Here is a 24,315-nt window from a genome sequence, read left to right on the forward strand (position 1 = left end):
GGAATTACAGGGACTATTTAAATGATCCTCATGTGTAAACTTGTCCTTCACCTTAAAGACAACAGACAAAAAGCAAATATGCTATGTTTATTAAGAATGTCAGGAGGCTTTTAGTTTATTTTACCTCAGCCCCACCCATAAACTTTGTCTAACCTGTGTAAATGCAGTCTTATTCTCAACTGTCCCTGTGCCATACAAGGCAACTTCATCATACTCTTACCTCACCGTATGTCACATTCTCCTGACCTTCCCCTGACTGCTCCACAGATGCAGGTGATCCAGCACCCCGCAGAGACACTTCGCACAGCCCTGGTGTCCAGCCGTCTCTCAAGCTCTATGGCCTATTAATAGTTTTTTTACAGAGATACAGTTTCCCTGCAGTGGCAAAATCCTCTGAAAATAACAGTGAATCATTCAGATGCCATTAGCTGGTGGTCCATGGACAACAAACTCATTTGTGTGTGATTGAGCTGATCACTACTGTTGAGCCACACACATCAGTTCTGTAAGTAATCAGAGTTAAGGGAGCAGCTACATGGATTCAACTAAAGCTAAAGGTCATGAAAGATAGAATCTTTGAACTGCCACAGTTAAAGGCAGTGTAGCAGCCAATACAGAGCATGCACGACTTAAACCTCTTGCAAAGAGGCGTGCATGCACCTAGTTTGCCACTCTGTGCTCAGAACAAGAACCACAAATAGGGCATACACTACCAGTGCATTTCCTACTTTTTATTTCCTTCTGAGTCAGGTGCAAAGACCACACAAACAGCATTCGGGGCTAGAGTACAAACACCAGTATGTTCCATTGAAACCAATAGAGGACAACATTTTACAGTTGGTGTGCCACAGAGCTATATGGGAGAGGATTCTCCACCGAAATAATGCAAGGTGAAACATTGAGTGGTACTATTCAGCTATCCATCTCTGTGTGTGTTGTTTTCCAGGCTCCTTTAGGGAGGCAGAGGCTGAGACAGGCCAGTACGTGAGGTGGTTGAGGGACTACTGCCAGGCCTTCTATTATTGGCTGGTGGTTAAGCTGTTGCCTCCAGTGACCGTTGCTGCCACAGGCTGTGCCTTCAGGGTCAACAGCAGTTCACACAACCTACAGATCCACGCAGGTGAGAGAAACCAGCTCACGACACCGGGTCATGGGCCAGGGTTCCGCTTTGTGGGGGGTTTCTCAGGTGTTATGAGGCCCTCAACTGGCCGATGTGGGTATAAAAATAATAAATAAATGAAAGGTGGTTGTCATTGTTTCTTTCAGGGGATTTGCTGCGGTTTCTTCAGAAGAGGAAACCGTAAGATGCCTTCGGCATCATGGGCATCACCATGATAGATCTCTACCCCAAAGATTCCTGGAACTTTGTGTTTGGAAAGGCCTCTCTCACTGAAGGTAATTAAACACACACACACTTGAATGTAGTTGTATTCCTATAATATGGAGGTATCCCATTGCTTGAACTGCACCAGAGCTGTCAGAAAGTTGTTATCTGTAATGCTCCCTTAAATGTAATCCTGGGGACCCCCTGGCATGGTGTGTGCATCCAGACAAAATCATCACCATTTATTCAACTACAGAGAGACTGGTGCTTTCCTTGAACTTGTTCTCACTCTAACTCTGACATACCAGTAGGTGGTGCTTTACATGCTGACTACACTGGGCACCCAAGTGCATCTGCACTACTGCACGCATGTTGATTTTGTCCTTCCACACCAGACGCGATCAAAAAACAAATATCTGAACCAATATATTTATTTGTGGACAGGTCAAACTCATGAAAATGTATGGACATTTAGCTAGCTAGTTGTTGTTGCTAGCTACTTTGTCCTGGGATATAAACATTTAAGTCATTTAGCAGACGCTCTTATCCAGAGCGACTTACAAATTGGTGCATTCACCTTATGACATCCAGTGGAACAGTCATTTTACAATAGTGCATCTAAATCTTAAAGGGGGGAGGGAATACTTATCCTATCCTAGGTATTCCTTAAAGAGGTGGGGTTTCAGGTGTCTCCGGAAGGTGGTGATTGACTCCGCTGTCCTGGCGTCGTGAGGGAGTTTGTTCCACCATTGGGGGGCCAGAGCAGCGAACAGTTTTGACTGGGCTGAGCGGGAGCTGTACTTCCTCAGTGGTAGGGAGGCGAGCAGGCCAGAGGTGGATGAACGCAGTGCCCTTGTTTGGGTGTAGGGCCTGATCAGAGCCTGGAGGTACTGAGGTGCCGTTCCCCTCACAGCTCCGTAGGCAAGCACCATGGTCTTGTAGCGGATGCGAGCTTCAACTGGAAGCCAGTGGAGAGAACGGAGGAGCGGGGTGACGTGAGAGAACTTGGGAAGGTTGAACACCAGACGGGCTGCGGCGTTCTGGATGAGTTGAAGGGGTTTAATGGCACAGGCAGGGAGCCCAGCCAACAGCGAGTTGCAGTAATCCAGACGGGAGATGACAAGTGCCTGGATTAGGACCTGCGCCGCTTCCTGTGTGAGGCAGGGTCGTACTCTGCGGATGTTGTAGAGCATGAACCTACAGGAACGGGCCACCGCCTTGATGTTGGTTGAGAACGACAGGGTGTTGTCCAGGATCACACCAAGGTTCTTAGCGCTCTGGGAGGAGGACACAATGGAGTTGTCAACCGTGATGGCGAGATCATGGAACGGGCAGTCCTTCCCCGGGAGGAAGAGCAGCTCCGTCTTGCCGAGGTTCAGCTTGAGGTGGTGATCCGTCATCCACACTGATATGTCTGCCAGACATGCAGAGATGCGATTCGCCACCTGGTCATCAGAAGGGGGAAAGGAGAAGATTAGTTGTGTGTCGTCTGCATAGCAATGATAGGAGAGACCATGTGAGGTTATGACAGAGCCAAGTGACTTGGTGTATAGCGAGAATAGGAGAGGGCCTAGAACAGAGCCCTGGGGGACACCAGTGGTGAGAGCGCGTGGTGAGGAGACAGATTCTCGCCACGCCACCTGGTAGGAGCGACCTGTCAGGTAGGACGCAATCCAAGCGTGGGCCGCGCCGGAGATGCCCAACTCGGAGAGGGTGGAGAGGAGGATCTGATGGTTCACAGTATCGAAGGCAGCCGATAGATCTAGAAGGATGAGAGCAGAGGAGAGAGAGTTAGCTTTAGCAGTGCGGAGCGCCTCCGTGATACAGAGGAGAGCAGTCTCAGTTGAATGACTAGTCTTGAAACCTGACTGATTTGGATCAAGAAGGTCATTCAGAGAGAGATAGCGGGAGAGCTGGCCAAGGACGGCACGTTCAAGAGTTTTGGAGAGAAAAGAAAGAAGGGATACTGGTCTGTAATTGTTGACATCGGAGGGATCGAGTGTAGGTTTTTTCAGAAGGGGTGCAACTCTCGCTCTCTTGAAGACTGAAGGGACGTAGCCAGCGGTCAGTGATGAGTTGATGAGCGAGGTGAGGTAAGGGAGAAGGTCTCCGGAAATTGTCTGGAGAAGAGGGGAGGGGATAGGGTCAAGCGGGCAGGTTGTTGGGCAGCCGGCCGTCACAAGACGCGAGATTTCATCTGGAGAGAGAGGGAAGAAAGAGGTCAGAGCACAGGGTAGGGCAGTGTGAGCAGAACCAGCGGTGTCGTTTGACTTAGCAAACGAGGATCGGATGTCGTCGACCTTCTTTTCAAAATGGTTGACGAAGTCGTCTGCAGAGAGGGAGGAGGGGGGGGGAGGATTCAGGAGGGAGGAGAAGGTGGCAAAGAGCTTCCTAGGGTTAGAGGCAGATGCTTGGAATTTAGCGTGGTAGAAAGTGGCTTTAGCAGCAGAGACAGAGGAGGAAAATGTAGAGAGGAGGGAGTGAAAGGATGCCAGGTCCGCAGGGAGGCGAGTTTTCCTCCATTTCCGCTCGGCTGCCCGGAGCCCTGTTCTGTGAGCTCGCAATGAGTCATCGAGCCACGGAGCGGGAGGGGAGGACCGAGCCGGCCTGGAGGATAGGGGACACCCATAAACATTGGGTTTTTATTTCACCTGAAATGCACAAGGTCCTTTTTTTCTAGATTTTTGTAGAATTCTGACCCATTTTGAATCACACAAAATCATGTGTTCTCTACTCTGACAATGAATCCACAAATAAAAGCGGAAACCTCGTTAGTTTCTAGTAATCTCTCTTCAGTCTTCTTCATCTTCTTTAGACTTTATATGGCAGTTGACAACCAACTTTAAGTTGCATTAGCAGCACCAACTGGACTGTGGACCTCAGTTCATCTTTCAATCACCCACGTGGGTATATGCTCCTAAAAAACAATGAGGAGATAGGAGAGGCAGGACATTTCATCCAAACAGTTTGGATGAAATTATTGAATAACGTGAATGTGTACATATATTTTGCAACGCTCACACACGCAAACACAGGCGGTGTGGTCAGCATGTTACTCAAACAAAAATGTTACATTGACTAAACATTTTCTTTCTGCAGGAATGGGAGTTTTCAGCTTTGCCAGGTACGATGACAACTTCTACAGCAGGAGTTACGTGTATCAGGCCTTGGCGGGGAGACAACTCTGTGTTTAAGGGCTACTACAGCACTCCTATCACGAGCACCGTACTGCTAAGTTCCTGCAATGTTCATGCTACAACCCAGCTCAGAGTTATTGAATGGTGTCAGTTTCAGTATCAATCCCTATTGTCCTAGGGTGGCCTATTGAACATAAGTCTGATCTTTGGCCCTGTCTAGAAATGGATTGTTATTAGTCTTATCCCCTACATTTATGCCTATCCCTCCTCTGTGTTTGGTTGCAGATGGTCACCCATGAGATGATGGTCACCCATATTCGGGGTGAAATACTGCCAGTGGATGCAGTGTGTCATACAGGGTTCCAACCACCTGGAGCACTCAGACCGCCAGCCGCTGGACCTTTGCCTGGTCTGCCATCGGATTCAAAATGGCTGACAGATACAAGGTAAGCACATCATTTGCATCGACTTTGATTCACTGTGTTCTGTAGCCTGGTTGCCAGTCTATTTCCCATACTACAGTGTAATGGGGTGACTCTGGAATGGCTACAGTGCCTTCGGAAAGTATTCAGACCCCTTGACTTTTTCCACAGTTGCAGCTTTATTCTAAAATTGATCAAATAAAATAAATCCTCAGCAATCTACACACAATACTCCATATTGACAAAGCAAAACAGGTTTTTAGAAATCTTGACAGTTAACAGTGCATGTCATAGCAAAAACCAAGCCATGAGATCGAAGAAATTGTCCATAGATCTCCGAGACAGAATTGTGTCGAAGCACAGATCTGGAGAAGGGTACCAACAAATTTCTGCAGCATTGAAGGTCCTCAAGAACACAGTGGCCTTCATCATTCTTAATCCTCCTGCTGTGTTCCTGTAGAATTGGAAGTTTTCTCTATGAAAACTGTAGTTAATTTAATCTGATTGTCATAAGGTTCCATGACTTTGTCCACACAGGGCATCTGAACACACAAAATACATTTGGATGATTTTCATTACATTTTGGGTGTTTTATTTAACTTTTTTACACCTGTGGTGTTCCCATTTCAAAAATGACCGGTCATTAGAAATGAATGGGTGACACTACAATTAGTGTATAAAATAGAGTTCAGGCACATGCCCATTCATCAGATGGACACACTTCCTCTCCCAGACCCCCACATGCATGTGTGTTTGAGCACACACACACACACCTCACTCCCCTTCTTGGCTTCCATGGCAAACCCCATGGGAACCTTTCCCCAATAGAATATTTCCCCCACGGGAACCACACCTGTTGGCATTCTCACAAACAATTGCAACATTGTTTCAATAATATATAGAACTTTTCTCGCAGCTCTGGTATATATAAAGCTTTTTTGAGGCCTTGCTCACAATTCATTTTGTGGCAGCATAATGACCAAACGATATACTGTATGTGAGGCTCTTGATCATATTCTTTGAGTCCTTGTTAAACTTTTACACAAAGTAGTATGTGATAAATAGCACAATATGTTTCATCTGAGTATTTGTTATAGTCAAAATAATCCATACATTATGCTTTTTGTACTCAAAAACAAGTTGTATGAGCTCAGGTCAATGAGGCCTACAGGCCATAAATAGCTAAAACAAGTTCGAAACTTGTAATGTTCACAAGAACTTAAGTTGATAAAATGATCTAACATAACATAAGGTGATAATATATGTATTAACACATAATTAATTAGCATGAAATAAACACAACATGAGGGTTAAATGGAATAAGTTTGGAACCTGGATGACATTTCCTAGCTGCCTGACCAAACTGACCAATCGAGGGTGAAGGGCCTTGGTCAGGGAGGTGACCAAGAACCTGATGGTCACTCTTGACAGTGCTCTAGAGTTCCTATGTGGAGATGAGAGATCCTTCCAGAAGGACAACCATCTCTGCAGCACTCCACCAATCTGGCCTTTATGGTAGTGGCCAGACAGAAGCCTCTCCTCAGTAAAAGGCACATTGCCAAAATGCACCTAAAGACCATGCACCATGAGAAACAAGACTCTCTGGTCTGATGAAACCAGGATTGAACTCTTTGGTCTGAATGCCAAATGTCACATCTGGAGAAAACCTGGCATCATCCCTATGGTGAAGCAAGGTGGCAGCAGCATGATGGTGGCAGCATCATGCTGTGGGAATGTTTTTCAGCAGTAGAGCTGGGAGACTAGTCAGGGTTGAGGCAAAGAAGAACGGCGCAAAATACAGAGATCCTTGATGAAAACCTGCTCCAAAGCGCTCAGGACCTCAGACTGGGGCGACGGTTCACCTTCCAACAGGACCAAGACCCTAGGCACACAGCCAAGACAACGCAGGAGTGGCTTCGGGACAAGTCTCTGAATGTCCTTGAGTGGCCCAGCCAGAGCCCGGACTTGAACCCGATCGAACATCTCTGGAGAGACCTGAAAAAAGCTGTGCAGCAACGCCGTCCATCCAACCTGACAGAGATCCAAAGGTGTGCCAAGCTTGTAGCATCCTACCCAAGAAGACTCAAGGCTGTAACCATTGCCAAAGGTGCTTCAACAAAGTACTGAGTAAATGGTCTGAATACTTATGTAAATGTCATATTTCCGTTTTTTTATGCATTTGCATAAATTTTAAAACGTTTTTGCTTTGTCATTATGGGGTATTGTGTGTAGTTTGATGAAGGGGAAAAAACAATTTCATCCATTTTTGAATAAGGCTGTAACATAACAAAATGTGAGGAAAGGCAAGGGTTCTGAATACTTTCCAAACACACTGTATATCTCGTCTATCTCAGACCTTGCTGCGATGGATAGAGAAGGGGGGAACAGCTAGCCCTGGACAGCCCACGATCTCCTTGTCAGACTCCGAGCCCTACTGTCCCAAACCCACTCTGCCCTTCCACACCTTCAGACAGTGGCTCAGGAGGTGTCTGGAGATTCTGGATGAAGTGAAATAATAGAATCTCCAGATTTACCTCTAAATTCTAGAATGGTCACACTCAGGAAATGTATATGATTTATGAATATACACAAAGCACTTCAATGACTTTACACATTATTGTGATATTTATTTTTTATTAGTACCAAGTGATTGCTTTGTCTAAAAAATGTAAAGTGAAGTTTAAAAAAAGTAATTGAATACAACATGTCATGGTGTTATTGTTTTTTCACAGCTGACTTCATGTATCTACATATTGTTTGTATCCTCTCTTACAATACCATGAGCCAAAACAGTGTGTTCATGTTCATGGGCTCCCGTGTGGCGCAGCGGTCTAAGGCACTGCATTTCAGCGTCGCTACAGACACCCTGGTTCGATTTCAGGCTGTATCATAACTGGCCGTGATTGGGATTTCCTTTGTTCAGTGTGAGCCACTCTCCAGACACCCAAAACCAGATCTGAAATCACAGGATAGATAGTCCGTGGCAGTCTACATCTTTATTCAAACATTTGTCTTGATTTATCTCAATCAGCACTAGTTCAACTGAGACTTCAGTTCAGACTCTTATGGGATTTCCTTCTGACCTTTGTGATGTCTTTTCAAGTAGAGATTGTCATCTGTTGGCCTTTTTCAGTAACGTTTTCTGGTCCATATCAAGGTTAACTTCTAGGAAGTCCTGAGGACTGTCTCTGTCCTGGGCCTCCTTCCCCTCTCGCTGAGGTACGGGGTTCCCCGGCCCCACCTGCATGGGTTCTGGGAGGTTCTGATGCCCCCTCCTGCTGTACAACCTGGTCTCAGAGAACTTCGTATTATTCTGTAAGTAAAAACCCTAACCATTTTAGCTAACCCTTCACCTAACCTTAACCACTTTAGCTAACCCTAACCTTAACCATCCTAACCCCTAAATCTTAACCCTAACCCTAACTCCTAGCCTAGTTAATGTTAGCGAGCTAGCTAATGTTATCAATCTGGCCACCTAGCGAGATTTCGTAACATATCATACGTTTTGCAAATTCATAACATAAAATATGAATTGTAATTTGTACAATGTCATACGATATGGAGGATGAACTTCCACAAAATAATACATACCGTACGAAATGTAACATATCATAGTAAATGTAGTGTCTCGGATTTACATACAGAATAATACGAAATGCTCTGAGGCCTGGTTGTGCTGCAGCAGAGCAGGCCTCTCTTGGCTGGTCGTACCAGACCCAGGAACACAGCCCCTAGACTCATACCCACCGCACAGGAGTAGAACGCTGAGCCGTAGTTCTGAGTCAGGTCCACAAGAACACCTGAGAGAACACAATATAAATTGTATATGTTAAACAAACTCATTCATTAAAATGATGCACAAATTAAGCAAGTTTGTGTTATTTTCCTTTGATGACAATGAAAATAAAACTGGTGCTACATATCAGAGAGGGCAAAAGAGATGTGACATGACAGAGGGCTGTGAAAAAGAGATTTGAATGCATTTCTTACCTCCCAGAGGTGGTCCCGCCAGCCCAGCGAAGCTTTGTATAAACACATAGACCCCCACAGCTGACGACATCCTTTCTATGCCCACCACATCCTCCTCTGCCAGCATGGGTATATGTGTCGACGACACGGTGCCTATAAAAAACCCATAGAACCCACAACACACGGCCAGGCCCCAGAACTCCCACACCAGGGTAAAGGCCACCAGCACCAGGCACAGCAGAACTACACATCCCAGCAGCACCAGGGGCTTCCTGCCTCTGAACAGCTTCCTGCCTAGCACCCAACCAATGGAGAGGCGGCCGAAGATCTCGGCAAAGGCCATGGCGGAGAGCATGTGGGTGGCGCGGTGACGCATCACGCCACGGTTCACACTCAGCTCGATGATGTAGAGCTGAGGGGCGAAGAAACCCAATGTGGCAAAAAGGCCGAAGAGAGCATAGCAGATGAAGCTGCCTTCTCTTAACATGGAGAAGTCAAGGAGTTTCTGGGGGGATAGTGTTTGTGTCGGCTTCTCATCCTTCTCCTCGTCCTTCTCCATCTCCTTCTTCTTGCTTCCTAAGCACCTCTGTGAAGACGCCTCCTCCTCTATTTCCTCCCCTGCTTTACTGCCGTCCTCCAGGACCTGGTGATGGAGGGACTGAACTTCAGAGTTTACAGACTCTCCAGAGCTCAGGGAGTAACGATGAGCCAGCTTGCTATCACACTGCAGTGTGTAAGACCCATCCTTAGCATATGAACTGCCCTTAATGGACAACCTCTCCTTACTGTAGTACTCCTCCTCTGTGTTCAGAGCCTTCAGCTCTTTGTCAGCCAGCCCATCAGTTTCTGTCTCCGTGGCTGGTCCAGGTCTAATGATGATGGGTCTTAGCAGAACTCCACAGATGATGATGATGCCCTGTAGAGCTCCGATCACCACCAGGGTGTAACGCCAGCCGATACAGTCCCTCAGAGCAGAGAAGGCTGAGGAGCAGAGGGGAGAACAGAGAGGAGAGTGTTTCAAATGGTGGTCAGGGTTTGCAATCCATCCTAAAATTAAATGTGGGTTAATGTGAAATGAAAAAGCAATTGAGAGAAGTAAGATTAAGAGAATGGGAAGTTTGGGTAAACTGAAATATTAGCTGTTTTTTAAGATAAACTTTGCTTGCTAGTAAGCAGTGTTCAAGTCCCCTTGTGACCTTTTACCTGGGGCGAGCGCGAACACAGAGAAGGACTCTCCTGTGGAGGCGACAGCTGTGACCAGGGAGCGTCGGTGGGAGAAGTACTGGGACAGGAGTGTAATGGTGGGTAGGAAGGTCAGACAGTACCCTAGACCTGTGGAGGGAAGAGGACACAAGCACACTGGTGAAACACTGGTGGCACTGTGACAGTTGTGATGGTCAATTGTTTGTGTGTGTGTGTGTGTGTGTGTGTGTTTGTTTCTAATACCTGCAACGAGTCCGATGGTGATGTACATCTCGTTGATGGATTTGGTGAAGCCACTGGCGATGGTTCCTATGGAGACGAGGAGTCCACCAATCATAACAACTGTCTGGAAGCCAAACCGGTTGGTCATCACAGAAGCGAGAGGAGCTGAAAGGGGACAGGTATCTCTGGTTGGCACACTTTAGAGCATCTGACCTTTTGTAGCTGAGTGTTGTCACAGTGTTGTCACCTTTAAAAGTATTTATTTTGAGCTCCTGAGCCTGTCGTTCTAGCCCAGCATTGATTCAGCTTAGCACAAATCTGATGATTTCAATCAGTGCTAGGCCAGTAACAAATGCCCGCACACCCTGCAGCTCTCCAAAACCACCCCAGCCCTAGACCCTGATGCTGCCCCTAGTCTCACCAGTGAAGGCCATGACGAAGACACAGATGGAGATGATCCAAGAGACTCGGCTGTTGCTCTCCCCAAACTCCCCCATCAGGTCCTGGAGGAAGATGCCCAGGCTCTTGATGACTCCGTAGGTGAACACTTCCACCAGGAAGAAGGAGACCGCCACCACCCAGCCCCAGCCACCATCTGGCGGAGCCGTGTAGACGATAGGCCCCATGCAGCGCTTCAATCTGGACCCCCACACTGTCATGGATGGAGCATGCGATTCTGTAGGGAAGGTGGACAATAAATCACTTTTTGAAAAGGTATCACAGTTCATTGAAAAGTAAAGTAAATGATGCTTGGAATTGGCAGGGGAGATATGTCGCCCCACAACATTCAGAACAGGTCGATTCATCCCCCCAATAATTTATTTAAAATCAATAAAAATAATGTGGATGCCCTGTACCTCCTCCGCTCAGCTGCACTGTCTCTACGCCCTTCACCCACTGTCTCTACGCCCTTCACCCACTGTCTCTACGCCCTTCACCCACTGTCTCTATGTCCTTAAGGTAGATTAATGATGTGTAATTTCTTGTTGTAAAGAAATGTAAGTTTGTCTTTGACCATTCATTGCATTGCATTAAGATGGCACAATGAAACAACCTAGTTAAAGCAGATGATTTCACAGTGATAACTATGATATTCTGCACTGCAGAATCTCTCAATGATGCGTGAATATGTATTCATGGATGCCAACAGAAGCCAGGCTTACCCAAATATTTCACCAATATAATCTTTTTTATTATAAAATCATTGATCTTTCATCTCTGTGTTTTCATAATTATCCCTAATAAATGTTATTAGTGGAATTGAATAAATGCATTCCTCATTTTACAGAGTAACTATTTGACTATCGTTTATAATTTAGTAGGTCTGTTGGGAATTGTTATATACACGATGCATAGCACATGCTTGGGCTCCACCTTGAAATCGCTGATCTGCTTGCCTCAATAAGTTAATGCTAGAACATTGGTTGCCAGGATTGGCCATTTGTATCTACTCTCTTAATAATTGCATAACGGTGCAAGTTAGACACATGTTCATTAAATGCATACTGAGAGGTGATGCAAGGCTTGCTACCTTGACTAGATCCTCCAGAGACGTACACGGCCTGTTGCATTTATTCACATAATATTGGAATCAGATTGATGAATGTAGTTTATTGTTAAATTCAACATAATTTCACCCACTGTCTCTACGCCCTTCACCCACTGTCTATACGCCCTTCACCCACTGTCTATATGCCCTTCACCCACTGTCTATATGCCCTTCACCCACTGTCTATACGCCCTTCACCCACTGTCTATACGCCCTTCACCCACTGTCTATACGCCCTTCACCCACTGTCTATACGCCCTTCACCCACTGTCTCTACGCCCTTCACCCACTGTCTATACGCCCTTCACCCACTGTCTCTACGCCCTTCACCCACTGTCTCTACGCCCTTCACCCACTGTCTCTCCGCCCTTCACCCACTGTCTCTACGCCCTTCACCCACTGTCTCTACGCCCTTCACCCACTGTCTCTCCCACGTCCCCCCTTCACCCACTGTCTCTCCCGCTGTCTATACGCCCTTCACCCACTGTCTCTACGCCCTTCACCCACTGTCTATATGCCCTTCACCCACTGTCTATACGCCCCTCTCACCCACTGTCTATACGCCCCTCTCCCACTGTCTATACGCCCCTCTCCCACTGTCTATACGCCCCTCTCCCACTGTCTATACGCCCCTCTCCCACTGTCTATACGCCCCTCTCCCACTGTCTACGTGCCCTTCTCCCACTGTCTATATGTCCCTCTCCCACTGTCTATGCACCTCTCTCCCACTGTCTATGCACCTCTCTCCCACTGTCTATACGCCTCTCTCCCACTGTCTATACTCCCCTTTCCCACTGTCTATACGTCCCTCTCCCACTGTCTATACGCCCCTCTCCCACTGTCTATGTGACTTTCTCCCACTGTCTATACGCCCCTCTCCCACTGTCTACGTGCGCTTCTCCCACTGTCCACGTGCCCCTCTCCCACTGTCCACGTGCCCCTCTCCCACTGTCCATGTGCCCCTCTCCCACTGTCTACGTGCCCCTCTCCCACTGCCCCTCTCCCACTGTCTATACGTGTCCCCCCTCTCCCACTGTCTATGCGCGTCCCCTCTCCCACTGTCTATACGTCCCCTCCCACTCCCACTGTCTATACTGTCCCCCCTCCCCACTGTCTATACGCCCCTCTCCCACTGTCTATACGCCCCTCTCCCACTGTCTCTGTCTATGCCCTTCTCCCACTGTCTATGCCCTTCTCCCACTGTCTACGTGCCCTCTCCCACTGTCTACTCTCCCACTGTCTATACGCCCCTCTCCCACTGTCTACTGTCTATGCCCCTCTCCCACTGTCTATGCCCCTCTCCCACTGTCTATACGCCCCTCTCCCACTGTTTATACTCCCCTTTCCCACTGTCTATGTGCCCCTTTCCCCCACTGTCTATACGTCCGTCTCTCCCACTGTCTATGCCCCTCTCCCACTGTCCATGTCCCCTCTCCACTGTCTATGTGACTTCTCTCCCACTGTCTACATGTCCCCTCCCACTGTCTATGCGCCCTCTCCCACTGTCCATACTCCCCTTTCCCACTGTCTATGCCCCTCTCCCACTGTCTATACGTGCCCCACTCTCCCACTGTCTACGTGCCCCCACTTCTCCCACTGTCTATACGTCCCTCTCCCACTGTCTATACGTCCCATCTCCCACTGTCTATACGTCCCTCTCCCTACTGTCTATACGTCCCTCTCCCACTGTCTATACGTCCCCCTTCTCCCACTGTCTATAAGCGTGCCCTTCTCCCACTGTCTATAAGCCCCTCTCCCACTGTCTAGCCCCTCTCCCACTGTCTATACACCTCTCTCCCACTGTCTATACGCCCCTCTCTCCCCCTCTCCCACTGTCTATACTCCCTCTCCCACTGTCTATACGCCCCTCTCCCACTGTCTATGCGCCCCTCTCCCACTGTCTATACGTGCCCTTTCCCACTGTCTATACGTCCCTCTCCCACTGTCTATACGCCCCTCTCCCACTGTCTATGTGACTTTCTCCCACTGTCTATACGCCCCTCTCCCACTGTCTACGTGCGCTTCTCCCAATGTCCACGTGCCCCTCTCCCACTGTCCATGTGCCCCTCTCCCACTGTCTACGCGCCGCTCTCCCACTGTCTACGCGCCCCTCTCCCACTGTCTACGTGCCCTTCTCCCACTGTCTATGTGTCCCTCTCCCACTGTCTATACGCCCCTCTCCCACTGTCTATACCCCTCTCCCACTGTCCCTCTCCCACTGTCTATACTGTCTATACGTCCCTCTCCCACTGTCTATACATCCCTCTCCCACTGTCTACGAGCCCCTCTCCCACTGTCTACGTGCCCCTCTCCCACTGTCTATGTGTCCCTCTCCCACTGTCTATACACCCCTCTCCCACTGTCTATACGCCCCTCTCCCACTGTCTATACGCCCCTCTCCCACTGTTTATACTCCCCTTTCCCACTGTCTATGCGCCCCTCTCCCACTGTCTATGTGCCCCTCTCCCACTGTCTATACGTCCCTCTCCCACTGTCTATACGTCCCTCTCCCACTGTCTATACGTCCGTCTCCCACTGTCTATGTGACTTTCTCCCACTGTCTACGTGCCCCTCTCCCACTGTCTATACGTCCCTCTCCCACTGTCTATACGTCCCTCTCCCACTGTCTATACGCCCCTCTCCCACTGTCTACGTGCCCCTCTCCCACTGTCTACGTGCCCTTCTCCCACTGTCTATACGTCCCTCTCCCACTGTCTATACGTCCCTCTCCCACTGTCTATACGTCCCTCTCCCACTGTCTATACGTCCCTCTCCCACTGTCTACCCCTCTCCCACTGTCTACGTGTCCCTCTCCCACTGTCTACGTGCCCTTCTCCCACTGTCTACGTGCCCTTCTCCCACTGTCTATGTGCCCTTCTCCCACTGTCTATACGTCCCTCTCCCACTGTCTATACGTCCCTCTCCCACTGTCTATACGTCCCTCTCCCACTGTCTATGAGCCCCTCTCCCACTGTCTACGTGCCCTTCTCCCACTGTCTACGTGCCCCTCTCCCAATGTCTATACGTCCCTCTCCCACTGTCTACGAGCCCCTCTCCCACTGTCTACGTGCCCTTCTCCCACTGTCCCCTTCTCCCACTGTCTACGTGCCCTTCTCCCACTGTCTCCCTCTCCCACGTGCCCCCTCTCCCACTGTCTACCCTTTCCCACTGCCCCCTCTCCCACTGTCTACGTGCCCCCCACTCTCCCACTGTCTACGTGCCCCTCTCCCACTGTCTACGTCCCTCTCCCACTGTCTACGTGCCCTCTCCCACTGTCTACGTGCCCTCTCCCACTGTCTACGTGCCCCTCTCCCACTGTCTATCGTCCCTCTCCCACTGCCCCTCTCCCACTGTCTATACGTGCCCTCTCCCACTGTCTACGTGCCTCTCCCACTGTCTCCCCTCTCCCACTGTCTACGTGCCCTTCTCCCACTGTCTACGTGCCCTTCTCCCACTGTCTACGTGCCCCTCCCCACTGTCTCCCCCACTGTCTATACGTCCCTCTCCCACTGTCTATACGTCCCTCTCCCACTGTCTATACCCCTCTCCCACTGTCCCCCCTCTCCCACTGTCTACGTGTCTCCCACTGTCTACGTCCCTCTCCCACTGTCTCCCGTGCCCTTCTCCCACTCCTCGTGCCCTTCTCCCACTGTCTATACGTCCCTCTCCCACTGTCTATACGTCCCTCTCCCACTGTCTACGTGCCCTCTCCCACTGTCTACGTGCCCTCTCCCACTGTCTACGTGCCCCTCTCCCACTGTCTACGTGCCCCTCTCCCACTGTCTACGAGCCCCTCTCCCACTGTCTACGAGCCCCTCTCCCACTGTCTACGTGCCCTTCTCCCACTGTCTACGTGCCCTTCTCCCACTGTCTACGTGCCCCTCTCCCACTGTCTACGTGCCCTCTCCCACTGTCTACGAGCCCCTCTCCCACTGTCTACGTGCCCTTCTCCCACTGTCTACGTGCCCCTCTCCCACTGTCTACGTGCCCCTCTCCCACTGTCTATGTGTCCCTCTCCCACTGTCTACGTGTCCCTCTCCCACTGTCTACGTGTCCCTCTCCCACTGTCTACGTGCCCTTCTCCCACTGTCTACGTGCCCTTCTCCCACTGTCTACGTCTCCCACTGTCTCCCACTGTCTATGTGCCCTCTCTCCCACGTCTACGTGCCCTCTCCCACTGTCCCGTGCCCCCTCTCCCACTGTCTATACGCCCCCCTCTCCCACTGTCTATACGCCCCTCTCCCACTGTCTATACGCCCCTCTCCCACTGTCTATACGCCCCTCTCCCACTGTCTATACGCCCCTCTCCCACTGTCTATACGCCCCTCTCCCACTGTCTATACGCCCTTCTCCCACTGTCTATACGCCCTTCTCCCACTGTCTATACGCCACTTCTCCCACTGTCTATACGCCACTCTCCCACTGTCTATACGCCACTCTTCCACTGTCTATACGCCACTCTCCCACTGTCTATACGCCACTCTCCCACTGTCTATACGCCACTCTCCCACTGTCTATACGCCCCTCTCCCACTGCCTATACGCCCCTCTCCCACTGTCTATACGCCCTTCTCCCACTAATTTCAGTATGCTGCTCAGCAACCTTAGCTATGCCAGCACCTGCCCCGCAGTAAGACTAGCCTCATTCCATTTCAGAAAACACATGTATCTTATGGAATGGAATGCGCTCCTCTCGTGGGCCCCTCCCTCTACCCTCCTTGAAAGAATAGCTTTTGAAAAAATGCCTTCTAACTCTTTTCGCAGCTTGACTCAAGTGAGCAACAAGAACATCACAAACACAAAGTTCCGAATCAGAAAGTAAGATCAGGTTAAGGTAGATTAATGATGTGTAATTTCTTGTTGTAAAGAAATGTAAGTTTGTCTTTGACCATTCATTGCATTGCATTAAGATGGCACAATGAAACAACCTAGTTAAAGCAGATGATTTCACAGTGATAACTATGATATTCTGCACTGCAGAATCTCTCAATGATGCGTGAATATGTATTCATGGATGCCAACAGAAGCCAGGCTTACCCAAATATTTCACCAATATAATCTTTTTTATTATAAAATCATTGATCTTTCATCTCTGTGTTTTCATAATTATCCCTAATAAATGTTATTAGTTGAATTGAATAAACGCATTCCTCATTTTACAGAGTAACTATTTGACTATCGTTTATAATTTAGTAGGTCTGTTGGTAATTGTTATATACACGATGCATAGCACATGCTTGGGCTCCACCTTGAAATCGCTGATCTGCTTGCCTCAATAAGTTAATGCTAGAACATTGGTTGCCAGGATTGGCCATTTGTATCTACTCTCTTAATAATTGCATAACGGTGCAAGTTAGACACATGTTCATTAAATGCATACTGAGAGGTGATGCAAGGCTTGCTACCTTGACTAGATCCTCCAGAGACGTACACGGCCTGTTGCATTTATTCACATAATATTGGAATCAGATTGATAAATGTAGTTTATTATTAAATTCAACATCATTTATACATAATGGTTGGATCATTTCCACACCAATACAGATGTGTCGCTATAGTAGCCGGCAGCTCGTGAGCATTCTGAGTTTGTAGACTCTGACGTGCTAGCTGAGTGTACATAAGTCTAGAATGAGGAAGCAAGAATAGCTAGCTCACCTCTACGAGTTAGCCAAACTGGCTACACGCTATGCAGCGCTCGTTTAGCTAGCAGGTCTTGAAAATCCATGTAGGACCGGATCACAGCAGTGGGACCGGACCTTCATCAACAAGTCTGGGAAGAGAGGCAAGCAGTGCTTGACCGAGGCAGACAGAAGCAGCGGGGGGTACCCACCGAACCGCTCTCTTCAAGTAGCCTCCAGTAACTGGCGACAGATCGCTCCGGAGCCGGGTTGGATGTGGGCAGCCACCACATACCCCACGCCCAGGCAGATAAGACATTTGCTCCAACCACCCAATTCATCTCCACTTCCTGCACCTCAGACCCAGCCGAGGTAGCGGCATTTACTTGGCTCATCACGCTCTAGTGACTCCTTGTGGCGGGCCGGGTACCTGCATGCTGACTTTGGTCGTCAATTGAATAGTGTTTCCTCTGACACATTGGTTCAGCTGGCTTCCGGGTTAAGTGGGCGGGTGTTAAAAAAGCGCGGTTATGCGGGTCATGTTTCAGAGGACACATGACTCGACTGTTGCCTCTCCTGAGCCCCGTTGGGGAGTTGCAGCGATGAGACAAGATCGTAATTGTAAAAGGATAACACAAAATTGGGGAGAAAAATATATACTAATTTAAAAAAGTGCTGAGAACAAATACAACCTTGAGCACACAACATCCAGGGAGTGAGCACACAACATCCAGGGAGTGAGCACACAACATCCAGGGAGTGAGCACACAACATCCAGGGAGTGAGCACACAACATCCAGGGAGTGAGCACACAACATCCAGGGAGTGAGCACACAACATCCAGGGAGTGAGCACACAACATCCAGGGAGTGAGCACGCTCTACCACTAAGGGACAGTTTAGTTGCTACAACACAAGACAGTCTCGTTTTCCAATTGTTTCTTTTAGTAGCTGTCTGCCTCTTAGACAGGTCAAGCCCGTTCTGTCAGCCAACTTCAGAGCCCAGCTACTGTCTGCCTCCTAGAAAAGGTAAAGTCCAGTCTCTGTCAGCCACCTTCAGAGCCCAGTCACTGCCTGCCTTCCAAGTTTAGTCCAGTCCAGCTACGGTCAGCCATCTTCAGAGTCCAGCTACTGTCTGCCTCCTAGAAAAGCCCAGTCTCTATCAGCCATCTTCAGAGTCCAGCTACTGTCTGACTCCTAGAAAAGCCCAGTCTCTATCAGCCATCTCCTAATTACAGTTTTACAGTTTCAATATAGACTCTCCCCTGACAGCTGTTTGTTAGACTGAATATCAGGACTCTAAATATACTGTAAGGTATCTTTTTAGCTCAGTCCCCCAAGTGTCTTCCACCTGTCAACTAGGAAAACTACAAAACTTAATAGTAAATGTATGATCAATTTAGTAGATGATATCCTATGTAAATATGAATGTGCATCATTGTACTCAGTCTTCCTCTTTTGTGTCTTCTTAATATTTGCCTTGAAATAATTTCATTGCTGACGGTGACTTGTCCCCCGTCTGAAAATTGTCCCCACCCCACCCAATATCTACACCATAATTCCCCCCTTGGATTGGAAAGAGAATAAATGCATAGTTAATAATGCAAATGTTGTTAGTAGGCTATGATATAAGGTTAATATACTGTACAAGTTGGACATATACAGTGCCTTCAGAAAGTATTCATACCCCTTGGTTTATTCCTCATTTTGTTGTGTTACAACCTGAATTCAAAATTGATTCAAAAAATAATAATCTCTCCTATCTACATACAATACCACATAATGACAGTGAAAATGTTTTTTTTTTAGAAATTGTAGCAAATTTATTGAAAATGAAATACAGAAATATCTCATTTACATAGGTATTCACACCCCTCAGTCACTTTGTAGAAACACCTTTGGCAGTAATATCAGCTGTGAATCTTTCTGGGTAAGTCTCAAGAGCTTTCCACACCTGGATTGTGCAACACTTGTCCATTATCATTGTCTAAATTCTTCAAGCTCTGTCAAATTGGTTGTTGATCATTGCTAGACAACTATTTTCAGGTATTTCCATAGATTTTCAAGTAAATGTAAGTCAAAACTGTAACTTGGCCACTCAGGAACATTCACTCTCTTCTTGGCAAGCAATTCCAGTGTAGATTTGGCATTGTGTTTTAGGTTATTGTCCTGCTGAAAGGTGAATTAATCTCCCAGTGTCTGGTGAAAAGCAGACTGAACCATGTTTTACTCTAGGATTTTGCCTGTGCTTAGCTCCATTTCTTTTTTATCCTGAAAAACTCCCAAGTCCTTAACGATTTTTATTTTATTTTATTTTTATGCTTGAAAATATGGAGAGTCAGTAATGGTTGTATTGGATTTTCATAACACTTTGTATTCAGGACAAAAGTGAATTGATTTGCCACATTTTTTTGCAGTATTACTTTAGTGCCTTGTTGAAAACAGTATATATGTTTTGGAATATTTGTATTTTGTACAGGATTGCTTCTTTTCACTTTGTCAATTAAGTTAGTATTGTGGAGTAACTACAATGTGGTTGAACCATCCTGAGTTTTCTCCCATAACAACCATTAAACTCTAACTGTTTTAAATTTACCATTGGCCTCACCATTGGTTTCCTTTCTCTCCGGAAATTGAGTTAGGAAGGACGGTGTCTTTGTAGTGACTGGGTTAATTGATACACCATCCAAAGTGTAATTAATAACTTCACCATTCTCAAATGGATATTCAATGTCTGCCTTTTATTTTTACCCATCTACCAATACAGTGGGGCAAAAAAGTATTTACTCAGCCACCAATTGTGCAAGTTCTCCCACTTAAAAAGATGAGAGGCCTGTAATTTTCATCATAGGTACACTTCAACTATGACAGACAAAATTAGAAAAAAAATCCAGAAAATCACATTGTAGGATTTTTAATGAATTTATTTGCAAATTATGGTGGAAAATAAGTATTTGGTCACCTACAAACAAGCAAGATTTCTGGCTCTCACAGACCTGTAACTTTGTCTCACTTCTTCTTTAAGAGGCTCCTCTGTCCTCCACTCGTTACCTGTATTAATGGCACCCGTTTGAACTTGTTATCAGTATAAAAGACACCTGTCCACAACCTCAAACAGTCACACTCCAAACTCCACTATGACCAAGACCAAAGAGCTGTCAAAGGACACCAGAAACTAAATTGTAGACCTGCACCAGGCTGGGAAGACTGAATCTGCAATAGGTAAGCAGCTTGGTTTGAGGAAATTAACTGTGGGAGCAATTATTAGGAAATGGAAGACATACAAGACCACTGATAATCTCCCTCGATCTGGGGCTCCATGCAAGATCTCACCCCGTGGGGTCAAAATGATCACAAGAACGGTGAGCAAAAATCCCAGAACCACACGGGGGGACCTAGTGAATGACCTGCAGAGAGCTGGGACCAAAGTAACAAAGCCTACCATCAGTAACACCCTACGCTGCCAGGGACTCAAATCCTGCAGTGCCAGATGTGTCCCCCTGCTTAAGCCAGTACATGTCCAGGCCCGTCTGAAGTTTGCTAGAGAGCATTTGGATGATCCAGAAGAAGATTGGGAGAATGTCATATGGTCAGATGAAACCAAAATATAACTTTTTGGTAAAAACTCAACTCGTCGTGTTTGGAGGACAAAGAAGGCTGAGTTGTAATCCAAAGAACACCATACCTACTGTGAAGCATGGGGGTGGAAACATAATTCTTTGGGGCTGTTTTTCTGCAAAGGGACCAGGACGACTGATCCGTGTAAAGGAAAGAATGAATGGGGCCATGTATCGTGAGATTTTGAGTGAAAACCTCCTTCCATCAGCAAGGGCATTGAAGATGAAACGTGTCTGGGTCTTTCAGCATGACAATGATCCCAAACACACCGCCCAAGCAACGAAGGAGTGGCTTCGTAAGAAGCATTTCAAGGTCCTGGAGTGGCCTAGCCAGTCTCCAGATCTCAAGCCCATAGAAAATCTTTGGAGGGAGTCGAAAGTCTGTGTTGCCCAGCAACAGCCCCAATACATCACTGCTCTAGAGGAGATCTGCATGGAGGAATGGGACAAAATACCAGCAACAGTGTGTGAAAACCTTGTGAAGACTTACAGAAAACGTTTGACCTCTGTCATTGCCAACAAAGGGTATATAACAAAGCATTGAGATAAACTTTTGTTATTGACCATATACTTATTTTCCACCATAATTTGCAAATAAATTAATTAAAAAATATATTTTAAGTCAAGGGGACTGAATGCTTTCCAAATGCACTGTAATTGTATGTGGGTTACAGAGAGGAGTTAGTCATTAAAACAATTATGCTAAACTATTATTTCAGTCTATGCAACTCATTATATGACTTGTTAAGCATATTTGTACTCCTGAACATATTTAGGCTTACCATAACAAAGGGGTTGAATACTTACTGACACAAAACATTTCAGCTTTTCATTTTTCATTTATTTTTATTTTTAAATCGAACAAAAGTTTATTCCACCTCCACATTATAGGGTATTGTCTGTAGGCCAGTGACACAAAAAGCTCAATTGAATCAATTTTAAATGTGTAAAATGCCAAGGTGTGTGAATACTTAATGAAGGGCAAAAAAATATATATGCAGTTTCCCTCGTCACTGTAACACCGGTAACTGTGAGCATATGTGTGAACGCTCATTGTTGGCGTGGTCGTGCACGTAAAGCGGTAATTCAAGTACTGATTGCCATTTACTAGTGCTGAGTGATTAGTGCTCCTTGAGGTAGGTTTGGTGTTGGTTCATTATTCAAAATAAACACAGTTTTCGATTTTGATTATTTTTAAACATGAAATGCATTAAAAAATATCTAATTTTATAGCTTTTTAATGGAAATTCCCAAGCCTAAAATAGTTAACATTCATTAAATTGCCAAAACATTAAAAATATTAAATAGTCTCTGTCAGTTCCATATTGGGTTGACATCAATAGAAAATAGGAAATTACTATGAAATAATAAAATATTTATGTTGTGTATATTACTTAGCTGTTATTTGATGACTATTATTTTTCATTCCTTGAAAGTCATCATCACATCGCTGCTCTGGAAGTAGCTGCCAAACGGCCAGACAACGTTCTCTCTGCTCCCAATACTGTACTGTCATCTATTTAGCTAGGTTAGCCTGCAGAGCTGTCTGATTAAATCATTTTACTAGTTCTTCAAAGTACTTAAGGTATAATTTCACGATCTGTCTCTATCCATATCTTTCTTCCTTGTGTTGTGTACATTCATCTCGAATGCTATCTGTTCCTTGTATGCGTTCTGTCTGTATCTAACCTAATTTAGTAGGCGTTAAAGTGTAAGTGTATCCATCTATGTCCGAGCCGGATAAGGCGCAATGGATCATGGTCATTGTAGTTAATTACAACTTTTCTGGGCTGAACGAGGCGGAATATTTATTTCATGAAAACTAAAACTCCCTTCAGCCCAGCGTTCCATTCTCTGGTGAATGATTTGATTTCTCTCAAGAGAAAGGGGGCTTTAGGCTCACAAAAAAACGGAACTAAATGGAATTGAAGTACAGGTAATTGAACCGATCTCGGTCGATTTGTATCAAGGACCCTAATCAATGCTACTGCGCTATTTAGCACAACGTCAATACACAACCATCATGTGTTCACACACGCATAAACCTGCCTCACTCACCGCCTTTATTGCCAGTCCTCATATCCAGTTAGCATTGCTTATTCATTCATTGAGAAAAGGCTATCTCTGGTCTATGGCATTGGCAACTCATCCAACACAACTCTCTTTACTCATTCTGCAGTGCTGACTTGTCTGTCTCTGTCTTTTAATCAAAAATGTGTGTGCATAGATCTGTGTGGGTCGACAACCCATCAGCCAAAAATGGTCAAAGGAAAGACAACAGCAGATAGTACTATAGACTTGACTTAGCCTAAAGAATAATACCAATACTTGTCTTAGCTCATGATGTCATGTTATCCTACATTCTAAAGGTGGGATGTGGGTAGGGGCACACAAGTATATATATTGTTTTGTCTTTGGAAATTGATCCACGGGACTACAAAAAGGGCCCTGTTCTTGGGCTGTCTAGAGTCTTCAGATATTTCACACCTAACCAATTTGAGTATAAACTGTAAGCTATAAGCTGTCCAAGTATTTGAATCACCAATTAATGTTAGTGAAAATAACCAAATAGAAAACAATTAACCACAATGAAAATATAACTAGATTATAACTAGGCTACAGGGGTGATTATTGGGCCTCATGAGTGAGCTATACAAGGTTTTTAATTTGGAACTGTCCAAAAAGGTAATATACTAGAACAGAGCTGTAGGCTCCTTGCCTTATTCCTTACCTTTAGTGGACTGATCTCGAAGAACCCCAGGTGAATGCAAATCCCCTGGGTTGGTCTTTGACATATTGCTTCCACTTATCCTATATTTTGATGATTTAAGGAGAAGACAGATGAGGAGAGGAAAGTCCCTTTCGGAGACTCAGTTTCCAATGCTAACTTGATTTAAATCGTCCACAACTTGAATTTAAAGGTAGCACAAGTTTGTGAATGACCGCATTGAACTACCCATTCTACGGGTCTCATTCATGCTGCTGGCAACTTAGATTGTATATAACTCTATATTAGAGTATATCTAGATATATTCTTTGCCAGCTCACTTGTTGCTCCCTTTCAATCAATACTTCTCAGTCAGATACAGAATGTTTACTTCAATTAGTATTGCATAACTCTTACCTGTGCGCTGCACAGTAACCCTGTGTGCTGTTCAATTTATGTCGTGTGAAACCAGTGAGAACCTTACTGCTGCACTCTCTCTCTCTCTCTCTCTCTCTCTCTCTCTCTCTCTCTCTCTCTCTCTCTCTCTCT

General features: G+C 46.4%; 2 protein-coding genes across 5 annotated transcripts; one reads left to right on the forward strand and one right to left on the reverse strand.

Annotated features, from left to right (window-relative positions):
* Positions 1 to 942: 942 nt before the first annotated feature.
* Positions 943 to 12,246, forward strand: LOC124038776 (archaemetzincin-2; the record flags this gene model as incomplete). The annotated part of the gene is given in 8 exon segments (XM_046354842.1): positions 943 to 1,120; positions 1,267 to 1,395; positions 4,424 to 4,481; positions 4,483 to 4,549; positions 4,747 to 4,764; positions 4,766 to 4,907; positions 8,041 to 10,456; positions 10,649 to 12,246. Coding segments are annotated over 6 exon segments (582 nt in total), but the record flags the coding sequence as incomplete, so codon positions are not given.
* On the reverse strand, positions 7,498 to 24,315 carry LOC124038570 (monocarboxylate transporter 7). 4 transcript variants are annotated; one of them, XM_046354606.1, is made up of 9 exons: positions 24,184 to 24,315; positions 23,791 to 23,870; positions 10,699 to 10,953; positions 10,299 to 10,442; positions 10,056 to 10,184; positions 8,874 to 9,833; positions 8,526 to 8,683; positions 7,967 to 8,196; positions 7,498 to 7,839 (listed from the first exon to the last, which is right to left on the reverse strand). In XM_046354606.1, exons 2-8 carry the CDS (start codon positions 23,852 to 23,854, stop codon positions 7,996 to 7,998), a joined length of 1,911 nt encoding a protein of 636 aa, XP_046210562.1. In that variant the 5' UTR covers positions 23,855 to 23,870; positions 24,184 to 24,315; the 3' UTR covers positions 7,498 to 7,839; positions 7,967 to 7,995. The 4 variants fall into 4 exon arrangements, with proteins under 4 accessions (XP_046210562.1, XP_046210563.1, XP_046210564.1 ...); XM_046354607.1 differs by lacking the exons at positions 23,791 to 23,870; positions 24,184 to 24,315 and adding an exon at positions 22,454 to 22,779; XM_046354608.1 differs by lacking the exons at positions 23,791 to 23,870; positions 24,184 to 24,315 and adding an exon at positions 17,481 to 18,663.

This window comes from Oncorhynchus gorbuscha, linkage group LG06 (genome assembly GCF_021184085.1).
Source record: "Oncorhynchus gorbuscha isolate QuinsamMale2020 ecotype Even-year linkage group LG06, OgorEven_v1.0, whole genome shotgun sequence".
NCBI classification, from domain to species: Eukaryota; Metazoa; Chordata; class Actinopteri; order Salmoniformes; family Salmonidae; genus Oncorhynchus; species Oncorhynchus gorbuscha.

What these genes read in the sequence shown, in the direction of transcription:
- LOC124038570 (XM_046354604.1), bottom strand. Translation starts at nt 11,083, where the DNA reads ATGAATCGACCTGTTCTGAATGTTGTGGGGCGACATATCTCCCCTGCC. An exon ending in CACCATCGGACTCGTTGCAG is followed by an intron (nt 10,185 to 10,298) that starts GTATTAGAAACA and finishes TTCCCTCCACAG; the next exon opens with GTCTAGGGTACTGTCTGACC. An exon ending in AGAGCATTTCGTATTATTCT is followed by an intron (nt 8,197 to 8,525) that starts GTATGTAAATCC and finishes TTTTACTTACAG; the next exon opens with AATAATACGAAGTTCTCTGA.